The sequence below is a fragment of the Rhinoraja longicauda genome, chromosome 20 (assembly GCF_053455715.1).
Source record: "Rhinoraja longicauda isolate Sanriku21f chromosome 20, sRhiLon1.1, whole genome shotgun sequence".
Taxonomy (NCBI): Eukaryota; Metazoa; Chordata; class Chondrichthyes; order Rajiformes; family Arhynchobatidae; genus Rhinoraja; species Rhinoraja longicauda.
Window position 1 is genome coordinate 19,587,797 of NC_135972.1, and position 16,748 is coordinate 19,604,544.

Sequence of the window (16,748 nt, forward strand, 5' to 3'; positions counted from 1 at the left end):
CCGTTGTACCACTGTGCCATTGATGGGAATGTGGGGAGAATGTGATAATATGTGGGATTAGTGAGGAATGGTGGTTGATGGACTCTGTGGGCCAAAGGGTCTGTATCCGTGTCAGATCTTTCTATGACTCTTTGAGTTGGTCGGTTAATTAGCTGCTGGAAACTACCCCGTGTAGGTTCATGGTGAAAGGATCACAGGGTGATTGATATGAGAGGGGGAGAGAGAGACAGAGAGAACAAGCAGCAGCCCCACGAGGAAATAAGACAAGGGGCAACGGGACTGGCCCAGAAGCTGGCATGGGACTGATGGCCCAAATGGAGAGGTGTCTGTGAAGATGCCTGGTGTGAAGGTGAAGAATGAGATCGCACCTGTATTGCCTTCTGCCTCTTCCTCAGGGCCCGTCGCTGGTGGCTTTGACGCTGCACAACTGCAAAGCTCATGGAGAAGGTTTCCAGGCCGACCAGCTTCTTCAGGACCTCGATGATCTCCTGCGACAGGGTCCTCAGAGTCGGGTCTGAAAGAGAGCACAGGTCAGCTCGGCCCCAAGACTAAAGACTGGCAGGTGTATCTGGCCATCAGCGGCTCGTTCAGAATTAGCCGCGCAGAAGGACTTACATATCTCCAGCACCCTCCACGGGAGAGATGTAAGATGGCGCCGGAGTGTGGCCACTCTACCTGCTATCCCAGTATAGGATGTACTATGATCCATCATGATCGTTTCTCTTACTTGTGTGAGGGCACTCTGATTTGACTGGCTCGCACACACAGCTTAACACTGTATAGCAATACACGTGGCAATAATAAACGAAACGATCTTGAAAAGTGCTTTATAAATCCACGGGGAAATTTGTGACAAGTGCAATAGTGAAAATCAGGTCCTCTGTAATCGTAATGTGCCTGTACTTTAGTTTATTTTAGAGACAGGCCCTTCAGCTAACTGTGTCCAGGCCGACCAGAGATCACCTGCTCACACTAGTTCAATGTCATCCCAATTTTCCATCCACTCCCTGCACACAAGGGGCAATTTAAATGAGGGCCAATTAACCTCCAAACCCGCATGTCTTTGGGATGTGGGAGGAAACCGGGGCATCCGGAGGAAACCTTGTGGTCACAGTGAGAACGTGCAAACTCCACATAGACAGCAGCCAAAGTCAGGATCGAACCTGGGTCTCTGGCGCTGAGAGGCAGGGGCTCCACCAGCTGCGCCACAGTGCCACTCTATGCTTCCACGATTGCTGGTGGTGGTGCCCAGAACATTGGGCAGGCTGGCACAGTGGTGCAACGGTAGAGTTGCTGCCTGACAGCACCAGAGATGTGCAGGTTTGTAGGTCAATTGTCTTCTGTAAATTGCCCTTAATGTGTGGGATAGAACTAGCGTACGGGTGATCGTTGTTCGGCACGGACTCGGTGGGCCGAAGGGTCTGTTTCCGCACTCTATCTCTAAACACTACGACACTCCATCACCAGGGTGACGGGGAACTATAGGCAGTCTGTTTGCAGCAGGTGCCGTTTCACAACGAGCTGCAGTCAGCACATGGTCCAAGTGCCAGGAGCATCACCTTGCTCGGCGTACGTGCTGTTTAATTCCCTGTAGAGAGGAGCGACAATCGTCGGTAGAAAAGGCTTCACTCTTTCGCTTCCCAGATCCACGGCAATTGCCCCGAGGAACTTGAAGATGCAGGTGCGCTGGAGAAGGAACATCGAGAAGAAAGACGATTAGAAAGGTAATTTAAAGCCAATGGCTCCAGGCCTTGGAACCGAAACGATCTCAACCAATTCTCAAACCTTAGTTTGCACAGTGACGCAGCAGTAGAGTTGCTGCCTCACAGTGCCAGAGACCGTGGTTCAATCCCCGCTACTGCAGCTGTCTGTGCGGAGTTTGTATGTTCTCCCCGCGACTGCCTGGGTTTCGGTTTCCTCTCACATCCCAGAGACGTGCAGGGTCGGTGGGTTTTATTGGATGCTGTAAATTGTCACTCGTGCACAGGTAGTGGTAGAAAGACTCTGTGGGGAGGAGGGGTGGAGTTGTGGGAATGTGGGGAGAATAAAATGGGGGAGCGGAAGGGGCATGGGCTGGGGGTGGGCAGGCTGAGCTTGAATGTGTCAGCGTTGAGAAGAACGAGAATTAATTTGATGAAAATATAAAATGCCAAGGGGTCTCTACAAGGTGGATGCAGAGTGAAGGTTCCCTAACATGGGAGAGACCAGGACCGGGCGAGACTTTCTTTACAATAACGGGCTGGCTATTTCAGATGGACGGGATATTTTCCTCCCTGATGTTTCAGATCCCTTCACCGCCCTTTAATCAGCGAATATTTTAAGTGAGAAGTAGATAGATCTACTTAAGGATAGCGGAGTCAGGGGGTATGGGGAGAAGGCAGGAACGGGGTACTGATTGAGAATGATCAGCCATGATCACATTGGGTGGTGGTGCTGGCTCGAAGGGCCGATTGGCCTCCTCCTGCACCTATTGTCTATTGTCCATCTGCGATGATCGAGGAATGACAGACTATCAGGGATAGACAGGAGCAACCAGCGATGGTTTCTTTAAAAAAGGACCCAAAGTGCTGGAGGAACTCAGCGGGTCACCTCTGGAGCCCATGTACAGGTGGCGATTCGGGTCGGCAGCTAGAGTTCTTGGTTTTGAGGTAGTATTAAATGCTGGCCCAGGTCGAGGTGCTGTGACCTGCTGCAGCAACCTAGGATGCTCTGAGAATGCACGCTGGTGTGTGTGAGACACGGTACCTTCAGGGGCTTTTTGGGGCTGTGTGCTGCCTCTCTCTTGGCAACGATGCAGAGTTTCCGGATCAGCCACATCAGGTTTGTTCTCTTGTCTTCGGTCACGCTGGTACCTCCGGCCCTCGGCTCCTCACTCCCCTCTGCTCCAAGCTCCCTCTCGCTTCCCTCCTCCTCCTCCTCCTCTTCCTCCTCCGTGGCTACTTGGCCATCTGGTCTCAACAGGTACATGATCTTCGTCACAAACAGCAAGTTCTTCACGACCTGTGTACCACAGCAACACTGAGTTTCATGACGTTGAGCTGAATCGTCAAAGGCGATTAGCAAGGACGTTAGCCAGGGCTAAAGCACCACATCCACACGGACAACACCTTAATACAGACCGTTCGGAATTGAAGCCCTGTGCACCAGGCCACCCTAACGTTATCAGATTGAAAACACAAAAGCCTTGAAGCACGTACCACCAGATTCATGAGCAGCTTCTTCCCTGCACTTATCAGACTTCTGAATGGTCCTCCCATAAGGCAGAGTGTAGTTCCGATCTTCCAACCTACCCCATCGCAGACCTTGCACTTTTTCTCTTTAAGTGTAACATTATAACCCTGGAACTATTTTCTGGTATTTTTCTCTTTGCACGACCTGTTGTACTCATGTATGGTTTGATTGTACTCATTTAGTATGTTGTGCCTGACAGCAAGCGCACATAGCTATTCACTGTATCTTGGTACAGGTGGCAATAACAAACCAATAACCAATAATCAAGGAGGGGGTGCATGCACACACAGCTCTCACTCTGCCTGGTCACTATCGTGCCCAACCCAGGCGACTATATGCGTGCTAGCCACAGAAGCAGATCCACAATCACAGATTACAATCACTCCATACTCTTAAATCTCTACTCCTGCAGCAACATATCTTGCTGTAACTATGATCCCCTTAAACTCCTCTACCCTCAGACTATCTTTGATCAGACTTTACTGGCTTTACCTTGCACTAAACGTTATTCCCTTATCATGTATCTATACACTGTAAACGGCTCGATTGTAATTATGTGTTGCCTTTCCGCTGACTGGATCGCACACAACGAAAGCTTTACACTGTTCCTCGGTACACGTGACAATAAACTAGACTGAACGGAAATGAGCCCCTCACCTGATCCCCTAGCGCCTGGTCCAGGAACTTTGACTGCAGCTGGTGACAAAACGCCAAAGCCAGGTCCTTAGCCTGAAACATAAATATTTACACGTCATAGACCTTTATGGTACATTAGATTTTAACTGTACCCGCTTCAAGAGCTTCCTCTGGCAGCTCGTTCCAGATACGGACTACCCTTTGAGTGAAAAGGTTGCCCCTGAAGTCCCTCTTAAATCACTCCCCTCTCACCTTAAGCCTGTGCCCTCTAGTCTTTGACATTTCCAGCCTGGAGGAAAAGGTTCTGACTGTCTACCCTATCTACATCTCGCATAATGTTATAAACTTCCACCAGGTCTCCCCGCAACCTCCGACGCTCCAGAGAAAACATCCAAGTTTGTCCAATCTCTGCTTGTAACTAATATCCCCTAATCCGGGCAACATTCTGGTACATCTCCTCTGCTCTCCCTCCAAAGCTGGGGGGAAAGATTTCATAGGAACCGAGGGATGGTGGGTGTATGGAACGAGCTGCCGGAGGAGGTAGTTGAAGCAGGTACTTTCGCAATATTGAAGAAACATTTAGCCAGGTACATGGATGGGATAGAGGGATATGGGCCAAACGCAGGCATGTGGGAATGGATGGGACATTATGGTCAGCGTGGGCAAGTTGTGCCGAAGGGCCCATTTCAGGGCTAAATGACGCTATCCTTCCTGCAATGGGGTGACCATCTAATACAAACATCTGCTAGTCTTGGCTCCTCTGACCTCTCCACCCTCCTCAAACAAAGAGGATTAGTTCATTGGAAAGACTGAATTCCTCAATGTCCACTCATCCTGTACACGTGGTTTTAAATGACCGCCGTCTCGGCCTCTCCTTTTCCCGAGCTGCCTGCCCTGCATTGTTATAAAACACTGTCGACGATGCCCCCACTGTGCAAACATCTGATGAGCCGCTGCGATCTGCCTGGCAGCGGAGGTCTCTCGGGCACTTTGGTACCTTAACATCCAGCTCCTTCCACAGGAACTGCGCCGCCGGCGTCTGCAACACACTCTTCCCCGGGACCAGGGACTTGTCGGTCTTCCACCTGGCCAACAGTTCCTCCGGCTGGAGAGAGGCGAAGAGCATGCCGAGGATCTGAGCGGCGGTGAGCCAGACCCAGGAGTGCGGGTGCCACAGGTGGGCCTGGATATGACCTGCCGACAGATGGAGACAGGGAGTCAGGGCCAACTCCGCCCAGCAACAAGTCGGCATGGTGGCGCAGCGGTAGAGTTGCGGCCTTACAGCGTTAGAGACCAAGGGTCGATCCTGACTACGGAGTTTGTACGTTCTCGCCGTGACCATGTGGGTTTTCTCCAAAGGGGTGTAGGTTTGTAGGTTAATTGGCTTCGGTAAAAATTGTAATTTGTCCATAGCGTGTGGGATGGTGCTAGTGTACGGGGTGTGGGATGGTGCTACTGTACGGGGTGTGGGATGGTGCTACTGTACGGGGTGTGGGATGGTGCTAGTGTACGGGGTGTGGGATGGTGCTAGTGTACGGGGTGTGGGATGGCGCTAGTGTACGGGGTGTGGGATGGTGCTACTGTACGGGGTGTGGGATGGCGCTAGTGTACGGGGTGTGGGATAACGCTAGTGTACGGCGGGTGGGATTGTGCTAGTGTGGGATGGTGCTAGTGTACGGGGTGTGGGATGGTGCTAGTGTACGGCGTGTAGGATGGTGCTAGTGTACAGCGTGTGGGATGGTGCTAGTGTACAGCGTGTGGGATGGTGCTAGTGTACGGGGTGTGGGATGGTGCTAGTGTACGGGGTGTGGGATGGCGCTAGTGTACGGGGTGTGGGATGGTGCTAGTGTACAGGGTGTGGGATGTGCTAGTGTACGGGGTGTGGGATGTGCTAGTGTACGGGGCTAGTTGGCGCTGTATCTCTAAGTCTAAGTCTAACAACCAGGCACACCAACCCTCGCACACTCCCCAACAACTCTCGCATGCTCGCCTAACCACCCTTGCACACCAATCTCACACAGTCCCCCATCAACCCGGCACACCATCTCTTGCACACTCGCCACACTCTGCAGTAAAACGCATCGTCTACGCAGCCAAACACATTGGCAGTTATATCCGGAGAACCACCCCAGGGAAACGAAGGACTGTCCAGCATGGAAAGGTCCTTCAGCCCGTGTCTGCACCGACCACATTGGCAATCTAAAATTAATCCCGTCTACATGCACGTGGACTATAATCACTCCATTCCCTGCCTGCCCAAGAGCCCGTTGAAAACTCTCTTAACCATTGCCCTCATATCTACTTCTATGATTTTCCCCTGCATTACATTCCAGGCACCCACCACTCTGTGTAACAAAACAATCGCCCCACACATCCCCTTAAATTTCCATCCTCTCACCTTCAAGATATGCCCTCCTGTCTTTGACATTCCCACCCTGGGAAAAAGGTTCTGACTGTCTACCCTATCTGTATCCCCTTTATATACTCTTATCAGGTCTCTCCTCAGTTTCCGAAGCTGGACCAGTGTTTATAAAGCTGCAACATGACTTCACAATGTTTATACCATGTCCTGTGACTGGAACCCCCTCTACCATGACTATCATTGAGTACATTTGAATATACACCGTGCCCGAGCCTTCACACGCATAATGAGTAGCGAATCCCAAACATTCACCATGTCTCTGCAGCTGCAATATTATATTTTGCATGCACGAAGTGCAGGAGTAGCTCAGCGGGTCAGGCATCATCTCTGGAGAACATGGATAGGCGATGTTTCAGCTCAGGACCCTTCTCCTTCACTTGTATCCATCTATCACTCACTAGACTTTGTCCTGCCTCCACTTCTCTATTCCAGCTTTCTCCCTCCCGCCACAATCAGTCTGAAGAAGGGTCCTGACACGAAACGTCACCTATCGGTTTCTCCAGAGATGCTGTCTGACCCGCTGAGTTACTGCAGCATTTTGTGTTTCACTCTGTCCACCAGCATTTGCAGTTCCTTGTGTCTACCATATTCTGCAGTTTTTATGTGAACCTGATGTACTCATTCATGTATGATAGGATTTGACCGGATGACAAGCAAAACTATCTTAGTACACGTGACGATAATTAACCAATATACTTGGGACCTCGAGCGCAATGACTGAGAGAAACAGTCAGTTACTGCCGGTTGTAAATGCAGGTACGCAGTCTGTCTGATCACTGGTGCTGCTCTCTACTCCACATAACGCCCCACCCGTGACGTCCAGCGGACGGTTCGGGGATATACCTACCCCAGATGTTAGTGAGGACACTGCTCGGTTTCAGCAGCTGGATGAAGCTGCACTCTTTCACCATTTTGACGGTCAGCGTCAAGAGGCTGAAGAGCAGTCGGTCTGCGGCCTTCTCTTCCCCCTCCTCCTCGATCTGAGCAAAGGGGAAAGCAGCAGCAAGTCAACAGGAGGCCGCAGTTATTCGCGATCCCCGAGCGGCAGTCTTTATTGTGTGTCCCGGGCAGTCTGTGTCCGCTCATTAGTCCCGGTCCCTTACAGCCCAGCGGCTGGTGAGCCGACACACCACACATCAGGGGGGTATCCACTCTCCCACCCTGCCATGCCCTCTCCCCACAACCTTACTCATGAGGGGCATGGATAAAGTAAACGCTCAGTCTTTTTCCCCAGGGTACAGGATTTTAAAACTAGAAGTCACGGGCTTAAGATGAGAGGGGACATCAGGGGCAACATTTTCACTCAGAGGGTAGTCCGTATCTGGAATGAGCTGCCAGAGGAAGCGATAGAAGCGGATAAAATTATGACTTTTAAAAGACATTTGGACAGATATATGGATAGGAAGGGTTTATCAGGCAACTGAACAGTCCTCTCACCAGCGAGAGGGTGGTCCTGATCTCCTACCTATCTCATTGGAGATCTTTGAACTATCTCTAACTGGACCTCGAAGTTGTATCTTGCACTAAATGTTGTATTCTTTATCTGTGCACTGTGGATGGTTTGATTGCAATCATGCCAACTTGGACAAGGTGGGCAGAAGGGCCTGCTGTGATGCTCTTTGACTGTACAATGGTGTGAGTAGACCATTAGACAGCCTCCTGTAGACACCACAAGGCGTGACGATGTCCGGCAGCACAGATGGCGGTAAACCAAGCACAGGACTCACGTTCTCGAATCTTTCCGGTTTTATTTCCGCCTCAAGAATCGGAAGAATGGCGGCAAAACGTTTTTCAAAGAAAACTCCTTCCGCTTCCACGAAGAGGCCACAGATGTGGGCAGCCAGGCGGCGATGAGAGACCTGCAGCAGGAACACAGCCCCACACACCGTCACTCAGTCCTCCCCGCCGCATCTCAAACCCCCCCCCACCCCCAGCTCCACCACCGTGCCCTCCTCACCACAGATACAGCGCGGAAACAGGCCCTCTGGCCCACTGAGTCCGCACCGACCAGTGATCACCCCTCCCTCAACCTACACTAGCTCTGACCTACACAGTAGGAACAATTTACAGAGGCCAATTAACCCACAAACCTGCACGTCTTTGGACTGTGAGAGGAAACCGGAACACCCGGAGAAATCCCACGTGGTCAGAGGGAAAACGTGCAAACTCCGAACAGACAGCACCCCTAGTCAGGATCAAACCCGGGTCTCTGGCGCTGTGAGGCAGCAACTCTACCGCTGCACCACTGTGCTACCCCATCCTTGCCCACCCCCCAACCCCCTTGCATGCCCCTGTTCCTCCTCACTCCTGTAACCTCACCCACCCTGCACCTCCTCACCCACCCCTCTACCTCCTCACTCGGCACAGCGTGACCGAGTTCCGTGTCATACTTTCACCAAAACAATCACCTTCATGTAGCTCTAACACAAAATTCTGGAGGAACTCAGCAGGTCAGGCAGCATCTGTAGAGGAAATGGGCCGGTAACATTTCGTGTCGGGACTCTTCTTCAGACTTCCTCAATTTCACCACCAATTTCCATCCTGCTCTCAAATTTACTTGGGCCATCTCCGACACCTCCCTCCCCTTTCTTGATCACAGTCTCCATCACAGGAAATAGACTATCGACTGACGTCTATTACAAACCGACTCCCACAACTATCTCAACTACACTTCTTTCCATCCTGCTTCCTGCATAGACTCAATCCCCTACTTCCAATTCTTCCGTCTACGCCGCATCTGTGCCCAAGATGAGGTGTTCCATACCAGGACATCCGAGATGTCCTCATTCTTGAGAAGATGCCCTATCTTCCCCTGCAACACCTGTTCCTATACCTCCTCCCTCGACTCTGACCAGGGACCCTGACAGTCCTTTCAGGTTAGGCAGAGGTTCACCTGCACGTCCTCCAACCTCATCTACTGTATCCGTTGTTCAAGATGTGGATTCTTATACATCCGCGAGACTAAAGGTAGACTGGGCAATCATTTCGCTGAACACCTTCGCTCAGCCCGCCTGAACCTACCTGATCTCCTGGTTGCTAAACACTTTAATTCTTCTTCTCATTCCCACACAGACCTTTCTGTCCTCGATCTCCTCCGTTGTCAGCGTGAGGCGAAACGCCAATTGGAGGAATAGCATTTCATATTTCATATTCAGCAGCTTACAGCCCAGTGGTATCAATATTGATTTCTCTAACTTCAGGTAACCCCGGCATTCCCTCTCTCTCTCTATCCCTCCCCAACCCAAGTCATAATAGCTTCTTGTTTTCACCCCACAAACAGCTAACAATGGCCTGTTTATCATCGTTACCTTTTTGCATAACTTTCATTCATTGTTCTTCTACTCTCTACATCATTGTCAATATCTCTCGTTTCCCTTATCCCTAACCAGTCTGAAGAAGGATCTCGACCCGAAACGTCACCCATTCCTTCTCTCCGGAGATGCTGCCTGTCCCGCTGAGTTACTCCACCATTTTGTGTCCATCTTCGGCTTAGACCAGCAGCTGCAGTTCCTTGCTCCATATTTGGTCTGCTTCTGTGCCATGTGACTCATGCCGTGTGCAGAGATGGACCCTCTCTACACCACGAGGACATGCACTGCGGTTTCTGACCCTGGGACCCACCTTCTTGCTCTCAAACCAAGTCAGGACCAGAGCAAACATGGCGTCCTTGCGCTGGCTGTCCACTTTGCTCAGCAGTGACCGGGTCGCCAGGGCGGCCATCTTCTTGCACCTCGGAGAGTCGTCATTCACCATCATCAGGGCCACGGGGATGAAGAAGAGCACACAGTGCTTGTGCAGCAGGTCCTGTGATGGCAGCAGAGGTTCAGAGACATGCAGCATTGCCGCGCGCAGACAGCGACAGCGTTTACTGACCGTCGCAACCCTTCCCGCGGCAGAGATGGAGGGCGGCACATCGGGTAGAGCAGCTGCCTGACAGCGCCAGGGACCCAGATTAGATCCTGACCTCTGCTATTGTGTGTGTTTCCTCCGGGTGTTCCAGTTTCCTCACATTCCCAAAGGCATGCGGGTTGTGGGTCTGGCCTCTGTAAATTACCCACAGTGTGTAGAGAGGTCTAAGGAGCGTTATCACCAGAGCCTGACCATGTGCCTTTCATAGGCCTGACTGTCAGACAGGCCGAGGGATGATCTTATAGAGGTGTGTCAGATCATGGGTATAGGGTGAATGCACAGAGTCGTTTACCCAGGGTAGGGGAATCAAGAACCGGACATAGGTTTAAGGTGAGAGGGGAAAGATTTAATAGGAACCCAAGGGGCAATGTTTTCCACTTAGAGGGTGGTGGGTGTATGGAACGAACTGCCAGAGGAGGTAGTTGAGGCAGGTACTATCACACCATTTAAAAGACATTTGATCAGGTACATGGATAGAAAAGGTTTAGAGGGTTATGGGCCAAACACAGGCAGGTGGGACTAGCGTAGATAAGGCATCTTGGTCGGCATGGACATTGGGCCGAGTGGACAAGTGTGAGCAAATTGAACTCAGCAACGAGATAAAAACAGACATACCTGTGGAAAGGACTGGAATATATAAGCCAACATTTCCAGCGTAGATTCTCTTCCTATTTCATGTTCATAGCTAAACACAGGAAGAAGAAAAAAATCAAAGGAGAAACTTCAGATCCTGGTTTGCAAAAAAAAAATCAAACGCTGGCCTAACTCAGCAGGTCATGCAGCATCTCTGGAGAACATGGGTACATGACGTTTTGGGTTGGGACCCTTCTGCAACCTGCGTGGGGGGGGGGGGGGGGAGGTGTGGATGGAAAGCTGGAAGAGGTGTGGATGGGACAAAGCCTGGCAAGTGATAGGTGGACACAGGTGAAAAAGTGTGAAATAAGGTTAGAAGAGATGCAAATTATGAAGCCAGAGGAGGGAATATAGGGGAAGGGGAGAAATGGGAGCAAATCCAGAGGTGGTCAAAGAGGAAAACAGGGGAGGGGGGATATGAGAGGGGAAGGGGAGATTATTACCTATAATTGGAGAATTCAAAGTTCACTGATGTGCAGAAAATTCAATCATTTTGTCAGGAATGGACAAGGTTTTGCTTGGTCTATTGCCCACCCCAGCTCCAAAGCTGTTGCGTAAACTTGCGTTCCATGGGTTATCCGCTACTTTCACCACCAGTGCTGCCTGTCTCCATGCATCCCAGTGGGACCTCTCCAATGTCGCACACACTAAATCCCTGTTGCAACTTCACATTTCAAGTGATCTTTCTCTTTGGTGCGTCGCACGTTGAGGTTTACAAAACCACAAAGGGCAGAGAAAACGTGGAAGATCACGGTCTTTTCCCCAGGGTAGGGGAGTCAAATATTAGGGGGCATACAGGGGAAAGATTTAAACGGGACAAGCTTTGCCATATTGTGCATTGTGAATATCTGGAATGAGCTGCCAGAGGAAGGTGGTGGTGGTGCAGTATGATTGGACTATTTAAACGCTGTTTGGACAGATAAATGGATCGTAAAGGATTGGAGGGATAAGGGGAAAATGCAGGGAAATGGGACTCGATCAGGTAAGCACCGATCAGCATGGACGGAATGGGTAGAAGGGCCTGTTTCCGTGCTGTGACCATGTTCAGACGTTATAGGAGCAGAATTAGGCCATTCAGCCCAACGTCTACCCCGCCGTTCAATCGTAGCTGATCTATCTTTCCCTCTCAACCCCATTCTCCTGCCTTCTACCCATAACCCCCGACACCCGTACTAATCAAGAATCTGTCAATCTCCACCATAAAAATACCCATTGACGGCTTCCACAGCCGTCTGTGGCAATGAATTCCATAGATTCACCACCTTCTGACTAAAGAAATTCCCTTTCTAGATCATGCCCAAGTCTCTGCCAATCCCTAGTCGGGAAGTCATCTCCCTGGCAACGTTCCAAGCGGCTCCATTGTTTAAATAAAGAACACCGATTTAAGGTGGAGAGCAGTCAGAAACCCAACCGAAACGTACGAGAGCTGAGCCACGATGAAGTCGAGGTGAGTCTTCAGCTCCTTCCCCAGAGGATAGTCTAGAATAAACTTCATGTAAACCTAAAGCAAGGAGGAAACACAGGCAACACAGTTAGAAAACTGGGACACCAGGCAGACATGTATCATCAGACATGTTGGTTCAGTTTAGTTTATTTCACACAGAGAGTGGTGAATCTGTGGAATTTTCTGCCACAGAGGGTAGTTGAGGCCAGTTCATTGGCTATATTTAAGAGGGAGTTAGATGTGGCCCTTGTGGCTAAAGGGATCAGGGGGTATGGAGAGAAGGCAGGTACAGGATACTGAGTTGGATGATCAGCCATGATCATATTGAGCGGTGGTGCAGGCTCGAAGGGCCGAATGGCCTACTCCTGCACCTATTTTCTATGTTTCTATGTGCTCTGAGGTACAGTGACAAGCTTTTTGTTGCATGCTATCCAGTCAGCGGAAAGACTACACACTGCACAACACTAACCTCAGCAACATGACTTCAATTTTGCACTATTCTGGTCTGGTTACAGAGTATTACCGATTAATAATTTATTGTATTGTCAATTATTGTAGACTTATTTGCTGTGTTGCTGAGTTAATGGGCCAGTTAAATTGCAGCAAGTAAGAATTATAAGGTAAAGATAGACACAAAAATGTTGGAGTAACTCAGCGGGTCAGGCAGCATCTCTGGAGAAAAAGGTTGGGCAAAGTTTCAGGTCGGGACATGAAACAATACCCATCATTTTTCTCCAGAGATACTGCCCGACCCGCTGAGTTACTCCAGCACTTTGTGTCTATCTTCAGTATGAACCAGCATCTGCAGTTCTTTATTTTGACAAGAATTTCAAGATTCCTTTGCCCTAAGCCCAGTGGGTGCACCGCGTGTTTGATGGAGTGGAGACTCGGATGGAGCTCGGAGGCTGGGATTGGCCCTGACCTGACGACACTGCACGCGGATGGGCTCGCTCTGTCCGGTCACGGCGAGCTTGGCCACTTTCTGCATCACTTCACCCATCTCCGGCACCAGCAGCCTCCTGGACAGAATCGCCTGCAGACAGAGAGAGAGAGAGAGAGTACAGTCACTCAGAGCCCTGCAGTCAGTGGCAGCTGGAGAGAATAGTGGGGATCAGAGCCCGGCAGAGGGAGTGGTAGCTGGGGTTTGGGGAGAGCAGAGAGGGGGCAGAATAGAATAGTGGGGGATGGAAGGGAGGAGGGGGAAGAGAGTGCACAATTATTCAGAGCCCTGCAGAGGGAATGGTAGCTGGAGAAAATTGTAGGGAGGGCAAGGGAGGGTGGGATGAGTGGAGGAGGCAGCAGGGGGGGGTGGGGGTGAGAAGGGTGGGTGGGTGGATCATACCAAACTAGACAATCCCAGGAATCTCCCCCAGCCCCAGCCTCAGTCCAGGGGCAATGGACGCTGGTCTTTCCAGTAACACAGACGGCACCATTGAGGAGACAGTCAGACACACAAACAGCAAGTGACAGAGGCACACGGATACGTGCAGGAAGAGAAGATTAATTTAGACTGGAATTATAGGCACAAAAGTGGAGGGCTGAAGGGCCTGTTCCTGCGCCGTGCTGCCTTGTGTTCTAATCCACACCCCAAATAAGAATAATATTAATTTTCATGGTGTTATCTCTGCCTTCTTCCATCCTCCACTTGTTCTGCAGACTGGGTTCCAATCGTGTGCTGCCTGTGTAGAGTTTGCAAGTTTCCTCCGGTTTCCTTGCACATCCCAAAGGTGCACGTTAATAGTCACTGTAAATTACCCACAGGGAAGGGGGAGGGTTTGGGGGTGGAGGGTGAGGTTGATGGGAATGAGAGGAGAACAAAATACATTTAGCACAGCTGGACTGCCAGGCCAGCACAGAATTGGCAGGCAGAATGGCCACCTGTACCTGTGCTGGACACAAAATGCTGGATACAGATGCACAGATACAGGTGGCCATTCTGCCCGCCAATTCTGTGCTGGCCTGGCTGTCCATCTGTGAACCTGCAACGTGTCCTTAATATCTTTTATCGAGTTGACTCTTAAATAATAATATTAATAATAAATTACGCCCAACGGCATTTGCATCCTCCACAACGGGAAGATTTACCGCTTTAAACGTGCTACAAAATAAGGCAGACTTCACCCACCTTCAAGAGCCCGAATGCTGTTGCCTGCCGTGACGTATCATAAATGTCTTCCTCAGCGTATCCCAGGAGCACCTGTAACTGCTTGTCTGTCAGCGTATGCTGTGTCACCGTCTTCACCAGGATGGATATCGACTGTGGAGCAAAAACACAACACAGGTAACGATCAACCCCAACAAAATTCCCCTCCCCCCCTCCATCGACTCCACCTACATTTAGCTTAGTTTATTATCACATGTACCGAGGTACAGTGAAAAGCATTTTACGCTGCCTCAAAGTCCGCTCACACTTCGGACATTCCCTCTTTTCCAATCTCTCCTCGGGCACAAGATACAAAAAAAGCATGCATCATCTGAGTCAGAAACCGCTTCTTCCCCATTGTAATCAGACCACTGTATGGTCCTCCCATGAGCTAGGGCGTAGTCACAATTTTCCAACCTACCTCATTGCAGACATTGCACATTATTAACAATCCCTTTCTCTGTAACTGCAATCACAATGATAGCTCACCAATGCCTCCATTTCCTCATAAGACAAAGGAGATTTGGTATATTTGGTAGGACATACTGACTAGTTGCATCACAGCCTGGTTCAGCAACTTAAACGCCCAGGAATGAAGGAGACTACAGAGAGCAGTGGGCACTGCCCGGTCCATCACAGGATCTGACCTTCCCACCATCGAAGAGATCTACAGGAGGTGCTGCCTCAAAAAGGCAGCCAGTATCATCAAAGAGCTACACCACCCTGGCCACGCTCTCATCTCGCTGCTACCATCGGTTAGAAGGAGCAGGAGCCTAAAAACCGTGAGCTCCAGGTTCAAGAACAGCTTCTTCACACCAACCATCAGGCTCTTGAACATGGCACAACACCAACCTCAGCAACGATGATCCTCTGTGGACTCTGTCTGTGGTTGCCCGACGGAATTTGGCTTTGCATCCTATGGTTATTAATTTATTATATTATTGATTATTACATATTTTCAATGTTTTATTGTATTAAGGGTGTTGAGCTGCAGCAAGTACAAATGTTGTTGCCCGGTTACCAGACAATGACAATTAAACTCTCTGGAGTTGCTCTGACCTGACTCCTACTCCACCTGTGGCAGAGCCTGCTGCTCCCACTAGGGGTTCATTGGTCACTTCAGAACCGCGTGAAGTAACTCAGCCCCCCCCCCCCCTCTCCCTCCCCCCCCCCCTGAGGGACTGTCCGAGAGTCAGGGCTTAGCAGAGGAGAACGAGTTAAAGTGACTGGTAAAGAAGACACAACATGCTGGAGTATCTCAGCAGGTCAGGCAGCATCTCTGGAGAAAAGGAATAGGTGGCGTTTCGGGTCGAGACCCTTCTTCAGACTGAGAGTCAGGGGAGAGGGAAACGAGAGATATGAAATGGTGCAAAGAACAAACGAATGAAGGCATGCAAAAGGACAAATCGAAGCCAGCAATGATGATCAAGGAAAGGTGGAGCCCACAATGGTCCATTGTTGGCTGTGGAGGATGGTGATAACTAGTGGATACAAACGGTGAAACTAAGCAGGATGACAGTGAAACTAGACCGGGCGACCAGGGTGGGGGAGAGAGGGAAAAAGAAAACAGCTCCACTGGTGGTGCGCTGTACCACGTACCTTGAAGCAGTTCACGACGAGATGGAAGTTCTCCCCTCTGGCTGCCCCAGCCTTGGCATAGTCCTTCAGCAACAGGAAGAGCTGCTGAGTGAGCTGGCCGGCCAGACTGTCCACCGCCCTCAGCGGGAACCTCAGCACGCAGGACAGGCACTGCAAGGCAGTGGTGATCACCTGCGTTCACAAAGGACACCACACCTCAGCAGCTGTGATCGCACAGGAGGACATAGCAGACCAGAGCACGTGCTGCCGTACAATCCCAGCTTCCCTTACGGCTCATTGTCACTGAATCATTTACTCTTCCTCGAATAAACCACTGCCTGCTGGCACTTTCCACCCAGCTCCATGCGTCATAGTCATTCAGCACGGAAACAGGCCCTTCGGCCCAACTTGTCCGTGCCGACCTACATGCCCCATCTACACTAGTCCCACCAGCCCGCCCGTACTGGGCCCGCAGTGGAAACTTCTCTGCTACTTCATTTTATTTGGTGTTGGGGATTAATGAAAGATTATTGATAGACATTTTAGACAGTGACCGTGCAAGTTCACCAGTTCAAAATATTCATAAAACCCCTCAAAAAAACCAACATTATTATGATCCAACCCATCAGAGAAATGTTCTATTTAATACAGAATGGAGACACAAGGAACTGCAGGTGCTGGAACTTTGAGAAAAAACACAAGGTGCTGGAGTAACTCTGCGGGTCAGGCAGCATCTGTGGAGGGAACGGACA

The 16,748-nt window shown here is 50.4% G+C and overlaps 1 protein-coding gene across 2 annotated transcripts in view; it reads right to left on the reverse strand.

Moving 5' to 3' along the window:
- utp20 (UTP20 small subunit processome component) overlaps window positions 1–16,748 on the reverse strand; it is a 75,537-nt gene that overhangs the window by 1,152 nt on the left and 57,637 nt on the right. For both annotated transcript variants that reach the window (XM_078417108.1, XM_078417109.1), the window contains 13 exons: window positions 16,018–16,188; window positions 14,401–14,532; window positions 13,198–13,308; window positions 12,253–12,332; window positions 10,814–10,883; window positions 9,911–10,093; window positions 8,017–8,148; window positions 7,137–7,269; window positions 4,865–5,061; window positions 3,889–3,960; window positions 2,746–3,000; window positions 1,560–1,686; window positions 369–514 (listed from right to left, as the gene is read on the reverse strand). In XM_078417108.1, the coding sequence (XP_078273234.1) occupies window positions 369–514; window positions 1,560–1,686; window positions 2,746–3,000; window positions 3,889–3,960; window positions 4,865–5,061; window positions 7,137–7,269; window positions 8,017–8,148; window positions 9,911–10,093; window positions 10,814–10,883; window positions 12,253–12,332; window positions 13,198–13,308; window positions 14,401–14,532; window positions 16,018–16,188 (1,809 nt within the window). The remainder of the gene's footprint in view (window positions 1–368; window positions 515–1,559; window positions 1,687–2,745; window positions 3,001–3,888; window positions 3,961–4,864; window positions 5,062–7,136; window positions 7,270–8,016; window positions 8,149–9,910; window positions 10,094–10,813; window positions 10,884–12,252; window positions 12,333–13,197; window positions 13,309–14,400; window positions 14,533–16,017; window positions 16,189–16,748) is intronic.